The sequence below is a fragment of the Salmo trutta genome, chromosome 21, assembly GCF_901001165.1.
Source record: "Salmo trutta chromosome 21, fSalTru1.1, whole genome shotgun sequence".
In the NCBI taxonomy this organism is placed as follows: domain Eukaryota; kingdom Metazoa; phylum Chordata; class Actinopteri; order Salmoniformes; family Salmonidae; genus Salmo; species Salmo trutta.
Window position 1 is genome coordinate 15612105 of NC_042977.1, and position 15811 is coordinate 15627915.

The 15811-nt window shown below is 47.0% G+C and overlaps 1 protein-coding gene across 4 annotated transcripts; it reads left to right on the forward strand.

Moving 5' to 3' along the window:
* The first annotated feature begins 100 nt into the window (after positions 1-100).
* On the forward strand, positions 101-14272 carry si:ch211-267e7.3 (ADAMTS-like protein 2). Of its 4 annotated transcripts, none has more exons than XM_029704485.1 (18): positions 101-437; positions 2961-3142; positions 5326-5401; positions 6074-6176; positions 6900-7045; positions 7239-7362; positions 7530-7610; positions 7865-8040; positions 8169-8634; positions 8907-9264; positions 9557-9663; positions 9988-10126; positions 10433-10646; positions 11063-11218; positions 11628-11798; positions 12237-12413; positions 12714-12858; positions 12942-14272. In XM_029704485.1, the coding sequence occupies exons 1-18, from the start codon at positions 339-341 to the stop codon at positions 13061-13063; spliced, it is 3042 nt and encodes a 1013-aa protein (XP_029560345.1). In that variant the 5' UTR covers positions 101-338; the 3' UTR covers positions 13064-14272. The 4 variants fall into 4 exon arrangements, with proteins under 4 accessions (XP_029560345.1, XP_029560347.1, XP_029560346.1 ...); XM_029704487.1 differs by having other exon boundaries at positions 9988-10114; XM_029704486.1 differs by having other exon boundaries at positions 9560-9663.
* Positions 14273-15811: the final 1539 nt, after the last annotated feature.

The window sequence follows — 15811 nt, forward strand, 5'->3', positions numbered from 1 at the left end:
CACACACTCTCTCTCTCTCTCTCTCTCTCACTCTCTCTCTCTCTCTCACACGCACAGACACAGACACACAGGAGAACTATCCCACTACCCCTGGTGGAGGTAGTCACTATTGAAAGAGCCAGAAGTGGGTTTTAGATTTAGGGTACAAGGTTCTGCAAGTCTACAACGTCAATCAAAGCCGGCTTGACCAACCCCCTTTCCCCTTCGGGCCAGCAGGTTGTAAAGCCATTAAAGAAAGCATCAAGGATTTTCTTCCCAATAGACCTCTTAGTGCGAGCCTCCCTTTCAAGCTGTGGTTAAGGTTGGGGGGGCGAGGTCTCCTTGTTCCTAAATGAACCATGTACTGTTTTTGGAGCGCAAGATTCGGTATTATTCTTATTCACAGCGCTGTCTTCTTATTCGGAACTTTTGAGAGAGCATCCACCAGCAACATTAAGGTAAATCGCATACTTTTCATTCAAAAATTGTTTAAAAAAAAAAATCTTATCCATAAAGCCGTGCGCTTCAAACATCCTTGTTCTCAACGCAAATGTCTACTCGTGTATGCCGGTATTTGTGTGAAAGCGTTCAAATGGCAAGAGATTACGCTGTTTTCTAGACTAGCCTACTAACCCATGCTTGCCTGCAACAATTTCAATTCATTCGGTACTGTAGGCTATTAGTGAAGTCTAGGTTTTGCGCCTTCTTTACCGCTATCCGTTTCATGCCGAACTCCTTTTCTAGACTACGCTTTAAGATCAAAGCCCCAGCTGGAGTCTTTATTTCTGCCTGCCTGGCATTTCCGAAGCTGTTGAAGTAGCTGCACATTTATTAGAGAGCTTCGTGGTCCACTGGACTAAAACTAATGAGGGGCAGGGGCGGAAGACGAGGAAGGATACGGTACTGGATTGTACTTGAGTTCAAACCGAAGGGAGGTCATCTGGAGACGTTTGACATGGGATATTACAAGAGGATCCTATGGGCTAACATAGTAGCCGCGGCTAGTTTACCTCAAACCAACATCAAGGGAACTATGTTATAACACAGCTTCTGGAAGAAAAAGAAAAAAAAAGTTACGGGAACATTTTACAGACATGCTTCAAACCCGTCTACATACGTGAAAACAGCGTTTTTGAACGATATGGTTTTCCATTTTCAAGGGTTCGTGTCCATTATTGATGTATGAGCAACAACTCAGGCTCTTGAATCATCCACATGGCATCCACCTGACCGGTGCTCGGTGGCGGCAGCAGCTGACCCGCTTAACTCCAGTAACATTGTAATACAACTGTCCCATGCACAATTATACCCCCCCTCTCCCACCGGACGCCGTTCGCCGCCGCCGCCTCCAAAAGTATACTCATTTGTACTTCCCGGGAGGTCCATTGTTTGAGAGCCTGGTGCATTAAAACGTGAAAAAGTAAATAGTCTATTTAGATTTCTAGATATCCAGAGGGCATTCAGAAAAACATATGGGGCTTGCGCATTCTTGTTTGGACAAGCATCTAGTCCCCCTAGTTGAGTTACAGAACTGTCGTCTTTTCGGATTTTTGATCATGTTTGTGATTTTAGCAAAATAGCTTTTTTTTTTTCATTAACAGTTCTTGTATTTAAATTTGTGGTGATGTAAAATGAGCGTGTTGTGAAATCTATATGGCTGTCATATAGACTATAGGCCAGCAAAACATGCAAACACAAGTCTTCCCAAAATTATAAAACAAAAATTATAGGCAACCTAAAAATACCTTAAAAAAATGGCTGCAAATCATTCAAAATGTGCAGATGAATATAGGTTCTATAACCACAGTTTCTACTCTTGAGAACTACTGAGTGCGAAACATTAATCATTGGGAAGAAATCCTAGGCCCTAGAACAGTGTGGCCAGCCATGGCAGTGTCTGTGTGCTGTTAATGCACTCTAATGGTCAGGTTTAGAGGGCTACGATTAACCTGAAGTCTAGACAACAGGAGTCGGCTTCAGTTACTCACAGACAGTCACTGGCCCTTTCATCTAGCACTCGTTTTAGCAGCCCTCAATCCTCCCTCTGTCTCCATTCCCCCTCCCTCCTTCCATCTCTCCCCTCCTCCTCCCTCCAGTCTCTCATCCACCTCTCTAACTCATCAAGAGCACAGTAATGCTCTTAAAAGTCTTGGCCTGTCTCTACCTCTGTAAAGAAAAGATATTCATAGCCAACCACCAGCTCTGTTTTGAATTTTAGGCTCTTTCTTTCTCTCTCTCTCCTTCCCCCTCTCTCTCCCTCCTAAATGGATCACAGGTTTTGGTTAGGTTTCTGCTTTCCTTTAAGTCACAGAAGTAAACTGTATTACCCCTGCATCTTTCACCACTTGGAATACACTCTGAAAGTCTATAGGTTTTAAGGCGTACCCCAGGAGGTAGCAGCAGCCTTTTTGGACTCAGCCAGTGTATCCAAACACGTGTTAACAGGTTCGTCCGGTGGAAAGTGTACCATAGCACCATAAGTGGTCGCAATGTGTTCACTGAATGGTTTAGGGAAACACTCCCCAGTGGGTGCTTATTCATGCAGGGAGGACACACTTCAGGAGGAAGCATAGCAAAGTCAATCATGTTACTGCGTTGCTTGCTGCCCTTACTCTTACACACAGACAGAACACTCACAATGGGAATCTTGTGCGAATGCCACCTAAAGTGATTTTCGGTCTTTTCGTTTTCCGTACCCGCTCGGGTTTAATGGAACAGTCCAGCCAGCTGCTGCTGCCAATTGCAGTCTGCACAGCAACCCTACTGTTAGAGCTACAGGGCTATTCCCAATACGTATAGGAAACAACTCAACTGTCCCTTATGCCTTCCTTATGGGGAGAGAGAAGAAGAGACAAAACAGTTCTGGACAACCTAAACTACATCGAGGCGGACATGCACACGCAACAAGCACCCACGCGCACACACACGTGCATACTGTACATACAGTGTAATACACATGTAAAATACTCTGTCTCTGCCAGGACAGTAGTGACGGGAGGGAGGAGGTCCAGCGGCAGAGCCGGCACAGCCAGAGGCACCAGAGCCGGGGGCAGCAGCCCGACGAGGTGGCCCAGTGGTGGGGAGAGTGGAGCAGCTGGTCCACCTGCTCCAGGACCTGTGGAGGAGGGGTGCGCTCTCAGGAACGACACTGTCTGCAGCAGAGGTAAAGATACACCATCACTGACCTGACGAAGATCCAGTCTTGGATTGAAACGTTGCCTAACAAAAAGGTATGTGCTGGAGCAATCGTGTGTGTGTGCGGGCCGTGCATTATTTCTACAACCAGTTTTTCCTGGTCAGGAAATAAAGGCAAAACTTGGGAACCTAACTAACCATCACTTCTCTGAAGCTGCCACTGCCTGCTATAGTTTTTAGGCAGCAGCGAGCCAACTCAATGCTAGAATTAACTAGGCCAGTGGGACCAAAGAGTTAGGCTGCTAATCATTATGGCTACTCAAATTGGTTAAAAAAAAGTTTTGAAAAGTTAGCTTGCCAACTCATTAATGTTGTTTGTGGAATACTCTCCTGGAGGAAAATTAGACCCAACACTTACATTTGTTTTTGGGTTATAACACACTGTATGAGATTTCTGTAAGAGTGACAATATTTCCCACAACATGCTAGCTATGATGACAGATACCAACATGAACTCCAATTCAATTCTACCATACTCCAAACGCTCATTCAGGAAGCCTGGAAATTGTGGTTCAACCATCAGAGTCAACCAATCAAGACTTATAAAACGCTTCCTGTTTCCTGCTGTCACAAACTGTTATGACACGCTTTACACCATTACACTTATGACAGCCTAATGTAGGCATTACAACACACACTTACTTCCAAGTGTTCCGGAAATGTCTCCCAGCAGTGGTCTGACCAGGACTGACAGGCTGCAGTGCTGCTAACACACACACACACACACACACACACACACACACACACACACACACACACACACACACACACACACACACAGTTTGACCCTGAACTGAACCCACTTCTCATACTGGGGGGGTGTCAGTCCTCATCAGCGGGTTTGACTCCAGAGTTCATTTAAACGGCTGGTAATTGGGGGCTCAATGACCTCCGGTCTGAAGTGTCCACGTTCAAACCTGCCTGACGGCCCCTGCTGTTGGTGTGTGTGTGTGACATAACATGCACTATAACTTATAACATGTATATGTGTTTTGTTTGGGGAGTAATCAAGGAATCATGCTGATGGATTGGTTTGAGAACTGCGTTTGTTCACTGGAAGGTGGATTGGTGTTTTCATTAACTTGACAGTTATGTGGATTAACAGTTTCTAGGGAGACAAATACAAAACGTCATATTTCCATATGGCTTAGATTGTAGTGTAGGTTTTGACCCCGCCTGGTTTCCTTTGAGAGAATAGGAGGTCGAGAGAGAGAGAGAGAGAGAGAAAGAGAGGGAACGAAAGAAAGAGACAGAGAGCGTGAAAGAGAGACGTTTCCCCGCCTGACAAATAACCTCCGGGGCACCCTCTTGCGGCCCGAGGAATGTCCTGTGGAATGAACATCAATCCCGGCGGTCAGCGGTTCCACATGACACGGGCCAGTCTGGCCGGAGTAACAGCCATATTTATAAAAGGGCTTTTAGTCAGGCGCTGGGCCATTTAGGGGGAGATTCCTCCCCAGATAAGCACCAGGGTTTGACTTTGAGCTGTTCCACCTGGCGCCCATTAACACTCCCCCTGTGTGGTGTGGGGGTTTGGGGAGGGTGAAGGGGGGTGGGGAGAGAGAGAGAGAGAGAAAGAGGGAGATGTGAGTAAAGAGGGAGAGAGGGGAAAGGAGAGAGAGAGGGTGGGGGGTGGGCGGGTGAATAAAGACAAAGAGAGAGACAGGGAGAGAGGGGAAGAGAACAAGGGAACGAAAGAGGGGAGATGGAAAGGGTGTGTTAGAGAGAGAGAGAGAGAATGAGAGAGAGGGAGAGAAGAGGAGACCCACATCTGGAGGGGAGGAGTGGAAGGAGTGTTGGGGAAAGCTCTGAAAAAGCCTGGGAACGTTCAACATCTGGAGTCTAGGTGGGGCTCAGACTGTGAGAGCTAGATGTGTCTATCTCATGCTAGAAAAGTAGGCTAAACATGAAGGGCTGACTCCTTAAAGAGATCACCACAGTGGAGATACTAGAGTAACTCACCTTTTTTCTTCCATGTACCTAATGTATAACCTGAGCTTATCGTGACCGTTTGAGGCCACTTCCACTTTACAAATCTTACGGAGTACACTGTAAGACCCTTAACACGGTTCAAACTGCGGTATCTTTATTGTAATGTCACATTGTGTCTGCTCATGCCAGATAAGTATGTGTAAAACCCTTTCTCTCCAGACTCACTGCCACACAGAACATCAACAGCTCCTTCTGTGTCGGATCTCCGAAGCAGTATCAGCTATGTCCATTTCAGGTATGCTTTTACACCAGCACCATGCATTGGATTTTCTCCTCTCATTTTGGGAGTATCAACTGAGTCTCAACAACACTTGTTGCTAGGCATCTATTAGCTTATGCACCATTGCCCTACCAATTTCTAATGGATTACGTTTACATTGATTCAGTACCCCTTTAAAGGGGCAATTTGCAGTTGCTACATACTCTTTGGACTTTATATATACTAATTGATTCTTGAAGAATATACAGGTAGCTTATAACTTCCAGATGAGCTAAGTATAACTGTCGTACCCTATCGGAACCCAAAATATATGCTTGTTTTACTCCAATGTTTGGAAACATTATATATGTAAACAAACCCTCTATAGCCTCCAAATATGCTCAAAACTGTCATTTTGATATCTTGGATGGTCAGTCCTTGCATCAATAGCTCAGTCTACTGTATGCATTTAAGATTGTTTACATTTCTCCAGGCCCATCCCTCAGCTTTTTACCAAAACAGAGGCAGGGTGGCCCGTTGTTATTGTTTTCAACTGCGGACTGCCCTGTTAAAGGGGAATATGAGCTTTAGACTGAAGATGTTTCAGTGTCACTTTCCAAAAAACATGCCTTGCCTACACTACTCCTGTTTGTTTCTGAGACTTGGTTTACTCTTGTCTCATCCCGCTGTTCTCGTCTTTCTCCCCAGCCCTGCGTCAGTACCAGTGTTAGCTTTAAGCAGCAGCAGTGCTCCCAGTTCAACGCCAAAGCCTTCGGCAGGAGACACTATGAGTGGGTGCCCCTCTATCCAGGTAAGCAATGCATTAGTCATAGATGGTTTTCGTCCTCTAAAATGCTATTTTGCTAGGTCCCGATTATTTCTCCTTCCTATAGAAGTGTGCGGTTGTTCACCTTCACTGATTCACAAAGGAAATGACTGGTATAAGAAATATGGTGAAGACTCCCACTAGCTCATGCCTCCACCAATCCTATGCTTTTAGATTTGTGGGAAGTAATGAACATGTGCACACTTCAGGAGAAAGAAGCTATTACTGGGACCCACCTTCTATTTCTCCCTCTCTCCTTCTTCCTTTCTCTCTCAAGCTTTTGCCTAGTTGCATTTGTTTGATGTTCATTTTTTTCCCTCATGATTGCTCCTTCATTTCTCTTTGTCTTTCATTCTTTTATGTCTGCCTCGCTTGGCTCTTGCCTGCCAGAATCAGGAAGCGAGTACCTTTCCATAGAACGTCTTGCATCATGCTTTAAGGCCCCAGTCCAAGGCTTATGTCATCTTTAAACTCAGACTATTATGTCTCGGTTTCTAGGTAAATGACATATAGACATGACAAATAAAAACATTCTCATTCATATCTAATCACATTTGGGTGAATTTCCAAATCCTTTTCTAATCAAATCTCCGTTCTAGACAATAACCTCAGGGACTGGCTTTTGTAGCTAGCGTCAAAACAGCCTTAACGAACATAAGAGTATCTGAACATTTCTTTAAGTTTTTCTCTTGTCACTTCCTGTCCCAGATGACTACATCAGTATCTCCAACAAGCCGTGTGACCTTCAGTGCACCAGCACCACAGGGGAGAGGCAGCTGCTGGTCCCGGCCCACGACGGAACCTACTGCCGGGACGGCATCTACCAGGGCGTCTGCATCGAGGGCCAGTGTCAGGTGCGCCACAGGGATCGGTATTAGGACCATACATTTTTTTCCCCGTGATCAACCGCTTGAGTCTCTTTTGGTTCAAAGCATCTGCCAAACAATATACCTAGTTTTTCCTGGTCAGGCCACAGGGTTAGGAAAAAGGATCCCAAACTCATGAGGACTTTCTTCTCTTCTCTCCCCTGGCTGCCCTGTACTACAGACGGTGGGTTGTGACGGGAAGCTTTACTCCAGTAAAACGGTAGATACGTGCGGCGTGTGCGGCGGGAATGGCAGCTCCTGCTACAGAGTGTCTGGATCTCACCGGAAAGGGAGCACACAGTTAGGTATATCTTAAGTGGTATCAAGAGGTTATACAGCATATCCTACCTTTTTTTTAAGTGCCCTTCTAAACATCTATAAAATCAAAAAGCCCTAACCTCCATGTCACAGTGTGCCTGGAAATAAAAGCACAACTAAAGTGGGTGATCTTGTTTTTTTTCCTTTGGATCAGGTTATGTGTTTATCACCAACATTCCTGTTGGTGCCACCGACATCCAGATCATTGAGAGACGGAAAACCGAGAATATACTGGGTAAGATTCAGAACATGTTGTATTGAATTTTATTGGGATACAGTAACTAGAAATTGTGAAACTTAACAAGCAGAACAACCGTCATAGTTACCAGAATTAAGAAATATGAGCTGTTGTTGATTTCCGTGCGATTACCATAGGCCCTATCCAATCAAAACTTGTGTCTGGGTTCGTGGAATAAATCTAAAACAAAATTCATTTAGCGAGAAAGTTGTTACAGCTGTTGTCCATAAGATCTTATTGCTTTCCTCCAGCCCTATCCGATGAAGCAGGACACTTCTTTTTCAATGGGAACACAATTATCGACAATCCCCGTAACTTCCGTGTTGCTGGCACAGTCTTCAAGTACAGGAGACCCGCTAACCTCTTATCAGATGGATTTGAGTACATCATCGCCCAAGGACCCACTGACCAGGGGCTAAACGTCATGGTAGGTATTTAGGTATGTACTGTCTGTAGGTAACTAGGGCATGTTTCCCAGTGATTCCTAAAAATAGACAATTGACATGTTGGCTTTGTTGTAATGTGATTGAAAGGCCTCTTACCCTTTTATACAAGTACTACAACCTGAACGGAAAGATGCCCCACATCACATACGAGTACACCGTACCTCGCACCCCAGAAGCCCGCACAACAACCCCAGTAGCCTCACTTCCAGAGGAGGTCCAGATACGAGCACTGTCCGTTGTCAAACCAGCGGTCCCAGAACCATGGCCCCCGGTCGTCCCAGATACAATAGCCAACGCCACTGCCACTGAACTCTCCTTGAATGATAATGAGATTGAGGCCAGCGAGGATTATGGGAAGCTGGGAAACCACAGTGGTGTCCTGGTCCCGGACGAGCCCCCAGATGTAGACCATGACCTGGATCATGACCATGAAGGTCTTGTGTGGGAACTACAGGCTCCTCTCAACCTTAGTCAACCTCCAGCCATGCTGGTGTTCAGACCAGCCAGTGAGATCTACCACAACAACCTGGAGAATAAGCTAGGAGACCAGGGACATCCTGCACCTGCTAACTACAGTGAGTCTGAGTAGGAAGTTGATATCTGGGCTGTGTATCCACTGGACTATTTTACAGAGAGTTTTAACTTTCAAATGTACATATATTGTTGTATCTGTAATGAACAAGGACATTGGCCTGTAGTCTGTCACTTTTAGTTGGGAAGGTTATTCGAAGTATATTATTGCGGGATATCAGCAAACAGTTTTGATGCCCTTTTGTAATGGGAATGTTCTATAGAATTTTTTATGAGATTTGAAATAATTTCTATGAATTTTACAATATTTTACAAGGGACAGACTCCAACTTGATCGATGGTGAGTCTCCCGGTCCCAACGGCACCCACCGACCATCCAAGCCCCTCCACAGGAGCCTGTTCCTGGACCTGGTCTCTGAGCCAGGAGGCTTCAGACAGCCCTGCCAGGATGGCTCCAACCTCTGCCCTCTCCTGGAACTCAACACCAGTTCCTCCCTGGACAACAGCCTGGCCCAGCTGGATATCTACCCAGGCCGCCTCAACCTCCACGAGGCCACGGCTGAGGACAGCGCCCCCTATGGACTCCTTTTCGAACCAGAGCCCAACGGGACAGAGAGTTCCAACCTCGTCAACCTCCACCAGGTAGAGCCGGTACAGGCCCCCGACACAGAGAGGTGAGCTGCCTTAGTGGGGGGGGGGGACTTTGGGGGTTGGGCGTGAGGAGGGTCTGCCGCATTATATGTGCTTTAGTTTGTTGTTATTTATTGTCCCTTTGCATTTTTATATTGAATTACCATGATGTGCTTTTCCCCCAACAGTACCTAGCTTTATATTAAGTAGATACATTGCTAGGTTCAATTTGGTTCAATTCAGACGTTCAATCACCTTTCTCCCTCTCCCTCGATCTCTTCCTCCCATTCTCCGGTTTTGTCCTTCTTCCTCCCTCTCTCTCCCCATGCGTTCCAGCAGCAATGAGTTTGAGGTGGGATTGCTCGACCGTGACATCAGCCTTGCTGACATGTACAGATGGAAGGTATCTGCGTATGCACCCTGCAGCTCAACATGTACCACAGGTGCAGCTACCAGCCACACCACACACACACAGTGTACACAGACACACACACACACACACACACACACCCACATTGTACACACACTTTATACACATATTCTCACACACGTTACACAAACATAGCCACCCACCAGTACCGGCAAATCACTTAGTGTCTCTTCTCTCCACGTTGATCATACCTCTCGCTAAATATACTTTAGTCTCATTAACCAACTTAACGTAAAGGATACGTGTTCACTGGGATATTTTGTTTAACCCCGACTGTTCAACAGCTGTGTGAGTTTCGGTATTATATTGGTCATGGTAGTCTACGTTTCCTTGCCAGGTATCAGCACGTCCTACGCCCTGTGTGTCCGGTATGACGGCTCTGAGGTGGATGAGGCTTACTGTGACGCCGTGACCAGACCAGAACCCACACATGAGTTCTGCACCGGGAAGGAGTGTCCACCCAGGTTGGATAACCCGTACGCTCAGTTTCACTGCAACATCAGATTGGGCTCCTCCTAGACCCGTAAATAGTATTCTGAATTGTATTCCGTTGGCTAAGACCTGATGGTTTCAGAGTAATGACTGGGTTTGTAGCTCCTTTGAAGCGATATGCCTGTTGGCATTCAGTCTGCCATTCCCTTCACACAAATAATAACTGTTCTCCAGTACAATTGTGACCGACTGGAGTTTGAACCTGGTTGCCCTGCATGCCATAAGATTGCGTTAGCCAGCGGAGCTAAAGCCGTATACTAACCGTTATACTGACTGGGTCTTCACCCTAGGTGGGAGACCAGTCGGTGGAGTGAGTGTTCGAGGACGTGCGGCGAGGGCTTCCAGTTCCGCACGGTGCGCTGCTGGAAGATGATGGCTCCAGGCTTCGACAGCTCTGTGTATGACGAGCTGTGTGTGGCTGCAGAGCTGCAGAAACCGATGGCGCGCAAGGCCTGCAAGAGCAAAGGCTGTGGCCCACAGTGGGAAGTCTCTGACTGGTCTGAGGTGTGTTTTAAAAAAAAAAATGGTGTATCTGTCAAGGAATCTTTAAGATAGAAGTGGATCTTCAAGTATGTGTTCTGGGTAACAGTAGGAACCATGTGAAGTTGTAAAATGTTAGCTATCATACTTCATCGCTGGATCACGGGCGGCAGGTAGCCTAGTGGTTGGAGCGTTGGGCCAGTAACCGAAAGGTTGCTAGATCGAATCCCCGAGCTGACGAGGTAAAAAAATCTGTCGTTCTGCCCCTGAACAAGGCAGTTAACCCGCTGTTCCTAGGCCGTCATTGTAAGTAAGAATTTGTTGTTAACTGACTTGCCTAGTTAAATAAAACAATAAAAATCACTCAGGAGTGAAAGATTATAATAGTGAGTGTTCTCTGAGCACTGATGGAGGGCAATGTGGTCGTTTCTCTCTTCCAGTGTTCCGCTCGGTGTGGGGGACGGGGTTTGAGGAGTCGGGAGGTGCGCTGCTCCATGGAGACGCGCCTGTGTAACGAGTCCTCGCGGCCACTCAGTGAGAAGGAGTGTGAGGGACCACCCTGTGACCGCAGGTGGACTGTTTCGGACTGGGGCCCTGTGAGTTAACCACCCTCAGCTGCACCAAGGTCTTAGCCTAGGCACAGCTAACACCCAGGGGTTTTCCCCCAGGGGTGTTCACGGGGTCAGGAAGAACCTCCTATACAGGTTCATCAACTACTCTCAGATCGTCATGTTCTTAGGCCTTGGCAGCAATATGGGCTGAAAAAAAGAATCTTGATATTGTATTTTGATAATATATCATTGATAGGAAATCAACACAGCTCCTCTTGATCTTGAATACGCTCTCCCTCCTCGTCCCTTTGTTTCCCTCCCTCTATTTTCCCTGTCATCACGTATTGCCTCTCTCATACATCTTCTTACTCTTCCTTACTGTCCCTCCCTCTCTCTCTCTCTCTCTCTCTTTCCCCTTCCTTCCTCCCCCCTGGCTGTCTGTGTACTCTCTAAGTGTTCAGGGGCCTGTGGCGAGGGCAGGATGACGCGCTACGTGGCGTGCAAGAACAGCAACGGCAACGTGATCTCTGACGGCCAGTGCGACCTGGACCTCAAGCCCCTGGCCGTGTACCCCTGTGGGGACAAGAACTGCCCCGCGCACTGGGTGGAACAGGAGTGGGAACAGGTGAGTGTTCTGTAGCTTTACGGAGAAGAAAGACTCGCCTAGCAGGACGGTCACAACAGCCTCTCAGTACAAGCCTTTTATTTGAGAGTTCACTGTGAGTTCAGCTTCGGTCGTTTCTATTTTCATTTCCATTTCATTCAATACGCTTAACAAACATTGCCGTAGCGGCGTTAAACAAACATTGTCATGGTAATAGCGCAACAAACAAGTCCAGGCCTTGCAGCAAGGACAAAACTTCATTAAAAAAAAAAGGCCATGGAAAAAAATGCATGAGGGACTACCGATGACTGGTTTTGGGCGTAACAGTCTTCCTTTCTTACCTGCGTGTACCGCTGTGTGAAATGCATGATCCACAAAGGAACTACATGCAAGATGACAGAGAAGTCTCTGGCTGTGGCTGTGACAATCTTCCTCTCCTCCCTCCCTGTGTGCCACCAGTGTAACACCACCTGTGGGCGGGGGGTGAAAACGCGGCAGGTGGTGTGTTCAGGCCTGGAGGACGGCGTGTTCAAGGAGTTCCACGGGCAGACGTGTGACTCCGCCCTCAAACCCGAGGAGAGCTCCGCCTGCTTCGAGAGGCCCTGCTCCAAGTGGTTCACCACTTCCTGGTCTCAGGTACATGTCGTTAGAGCAATCCAACCGCTGTCACTGTTACTCACTTACTTAGGACCATCAGTGACTCCTCTCCATCGCACTCTGTCGAGGGCAGTCTCCTCTAGCTCATTCCACTGTTATCTAGACCATTCTATCAGTATTTAAGTCATAGTTTAGTAGTAGATGGGAACGAATAACTGCAGGGTTTGTGTGATGCTCTCACTCTCTCCCTTCTCAAGCACAATACAAAATGTGGACGCTTGTCACTTTTTGTTCCTGTGTGTGAGTAATGTCATTGCTTTTCTTCTCCTCCCATCACAGTGCAGTAAGACATGTGGCAGCGGGGTGCACGTTCGGGAGGTGAAGTGCTACCAGGGGGAGGAGCTAGGCCACAGCTGTGATTCCGCCCTCAAACCTGAGGCCGGGCAGACGTGTGAGGTGCAGGCCTGTCCCACAGAGGCCCCAGGTAGGAAGAACGCTGTCTGTCTGCCTAACTGTCTGTCTGTCAAAATGGCCACTGTAATATTGTCCCCCCCTCTTCTCCCCCAGTTGAAGAGGTGTGTCAGGACAAGGCTACGGCCAACTGTGCCCTGGTGCTGAAGGTGAAGCTGTGTACACACTGGTACTACAGGAAGGCCTGCTGCCAGTCCTGTAAGAGCAAGGCCCCGTAAGGGCCAGGGGCCACAGGCCAGGGGCCCGCACTCACAATGGCCCCCCACAGAATGTGAAGACAGTCCCCATACAGGACACCTTGCACTGTGCCCTGGACTCTTTTCCTTTAGATTGTAGACTTGTCCTATAGCCTGGTTCCAGAAGTTATATGGCCTGTAGCCAACTCTGACTTGTTTTCATGCCAAAGCTACGGGTAACTGCCAAAATAATGGAAACGCCAACGTCTTAATAGGGTGTTGAGCCACCAGAACAGCTTCAATGCACCTTGGCAGAGGGATGCGGGACTCTATCAGAGGGATGCGACACCATTCTTCCACGAGAAATTCCATCATTTGGTGTTTTGTTGATGGTGGTGGAAAACGCTGTCTCAGGCGGCGCTCCACAATCTCCCTTAAGGGTTCAACTGGGTTGAGTTCTGGTGACTGAGACGGCCATGGCGTATGCTTTACATCGTTTTCATGCTCATCAAACCATTTAGTGACCACTCGTGCCCTGTGGATGGAGGCAATGTCATCCACTCCCATCTGGGTAGAAATGATTCACCGTAGGTTGAAGGTGATCACCATAGGCTGGCGTTTACCTTGCCCTCTAAGGGGTTGAGTGGACATAAACCATGCCAGGAAAATGCACCCCACACCATAACAGAGCCGCCAGAACCCTCATTTACTCAAGTGTTTCCATTATTTTGGCAGTTACCTGTACACGTTTGGAATGATAAGAAAGGAACGTTGCAGAGAGGGGTTCCCTAAAGCACATACAGATGAGACCAGGCTAGAATTGTCCCCCAATCTCTCCTTCCTCCCTAACCATTACCAGAACCTCATGCCTATCCTCACCCCTAACCCAAGACCTTCCACCCCCTCCACCTCTCTACCCCCTTTTCCCCCAAGCCCAAAACCCTGGGAGCCAGACCAACTCCCACCAAAGGTGCTATAATACCCTGGGTGTTGGGCGCAAACCGCTCAGTAACCGCTCAGTAACACTACAACCCCCCCCAAAGGCAGCTCCTGTTACGTGACTGTATATCGCGCTGGATCCACAGCTCCACGGTCAGGAGAGACCAACCGGTCCGACCGTCCAACCGTGGCTCGACCACTCAGTGCACGGTCTCTCCACCTCTTCTGCTGTAATTGTTCTAAATGTGTACTGTATGTCTCCAGCTGTTTTAGGAAGACCGAAAAATAAAAGCCAAGCTGTTTTGGAAGTTCCACGGTTGTTTTTTGTTGTTGTTGAGTTTACACCGCTTTACCAGGCTACTCTAGTACATTCCACAACACATATAGCGCCATACTAAGAGAACCTAATGGTTAGAAGTAATACAATAAACGTTGGTGGCCACAGAAGAACTACGGAATCTGGAAAGACGTTCATGAAATAATGGCTTCAGATGATCGCGTCGTTCAGACTTTCAAGCACAGACGGAAATGTTAAGGCTTTACAACTTAGACAACCCTGTCCTTTTTCTTTCTTGACCGTCGTGTTGAGTTGGAGATGACGGGAAACAATTATTATTATTATTTTTTTTTAAGTAATGACCACTCGTTTTGGCAAGTACACGAGATTAGTGTTTCATGATGTCATGCGTAATCTGAGCGCAGTTCAACCCCACTTTGAGGACGTTGTTAGCACGTGGGGGGCAAGAGTTTAGCAATGGCCTGCTTTTGTCCATTCAGTGTGAAGTTAACCCCTTCACTTCCTCTTTTGTTTATTTTTTATGCCGCCACCTGAATTTCATCATTTGATTTGAAAAGAGGTACTACTCGCATGGCTAAAGTCTCTCCCCTCGCTCTATTACTACCATCGTCATTGAAACTCACTCAACAGTTTCGGTATAGCACTTGGATACAGCACCCGCTGTATGACCGGGAGTTTCTATGTGTCCTTTTTCTGTTCAATTAGTCTGTATTTAAATTGTCTTGAATTATCTCGGTAGGTTACCGAGAGTGAATTTGTCTGTAGGGTAGGCAAAAATCAGAAGAAGATAGACATAATGTTATAGTAGGGCCTATTACATTATTTAGCAGACACTCTTATCCAGAGCGACTTACAGCAGTGAATGCATACATTTATTTTCTTCCGTACTGGTCCCGCGTGGGAATCGAACCCACAACCCTGGCATTGCAAACACCATGCTCTACCAACTGAGCCACACGGGACTATTACTGAACAGTTCTTTCTGAATCGTGCCTTATCGTATGTCAGAGGTATGTCATTTGCAGTAGTTTTGTTTTGCATTTCGTAATGGTTTGGTGACACCTTATTTGCTGTATGTATGGTAAATCAACAATTTTCACTGCATTTTGTACATGAGAAATACTGCCAATAGTCTGTTGTATTTCCGTGATACAGTCTCCCTTTGATAGCTGTTTTTTAGATGCATCCACACGTTCTACCCATTATCTTGATATCTGCCTTCATGGAGGGAGCCCTGTCGTTCCCCAATGGCTCTGTGGTCCCCCCCTGTACACAGTCTTAGCCAGCAGCGCCTCCTACAGGCCAAGGGCCAATCTCACAGGTCAGAGGGGATCAGCCCAGGGGCCAGGTCTGAGGGGATGGAAAAATTGGGTTATTATTTTACCGTCAATGGACGGGGGAGAAAGGTGACTCTAGTCCTCATAACACTAGGGTTATCATAGGCAGCCAATCATCAGTTTGGAAAATATAGTTCAACCTCGGATAAAGTGGAGGTAAACCACGTAGTAAGCTAGTGTGCAGTTGATAGTTACATAGCAATTACTGTTGTGTTA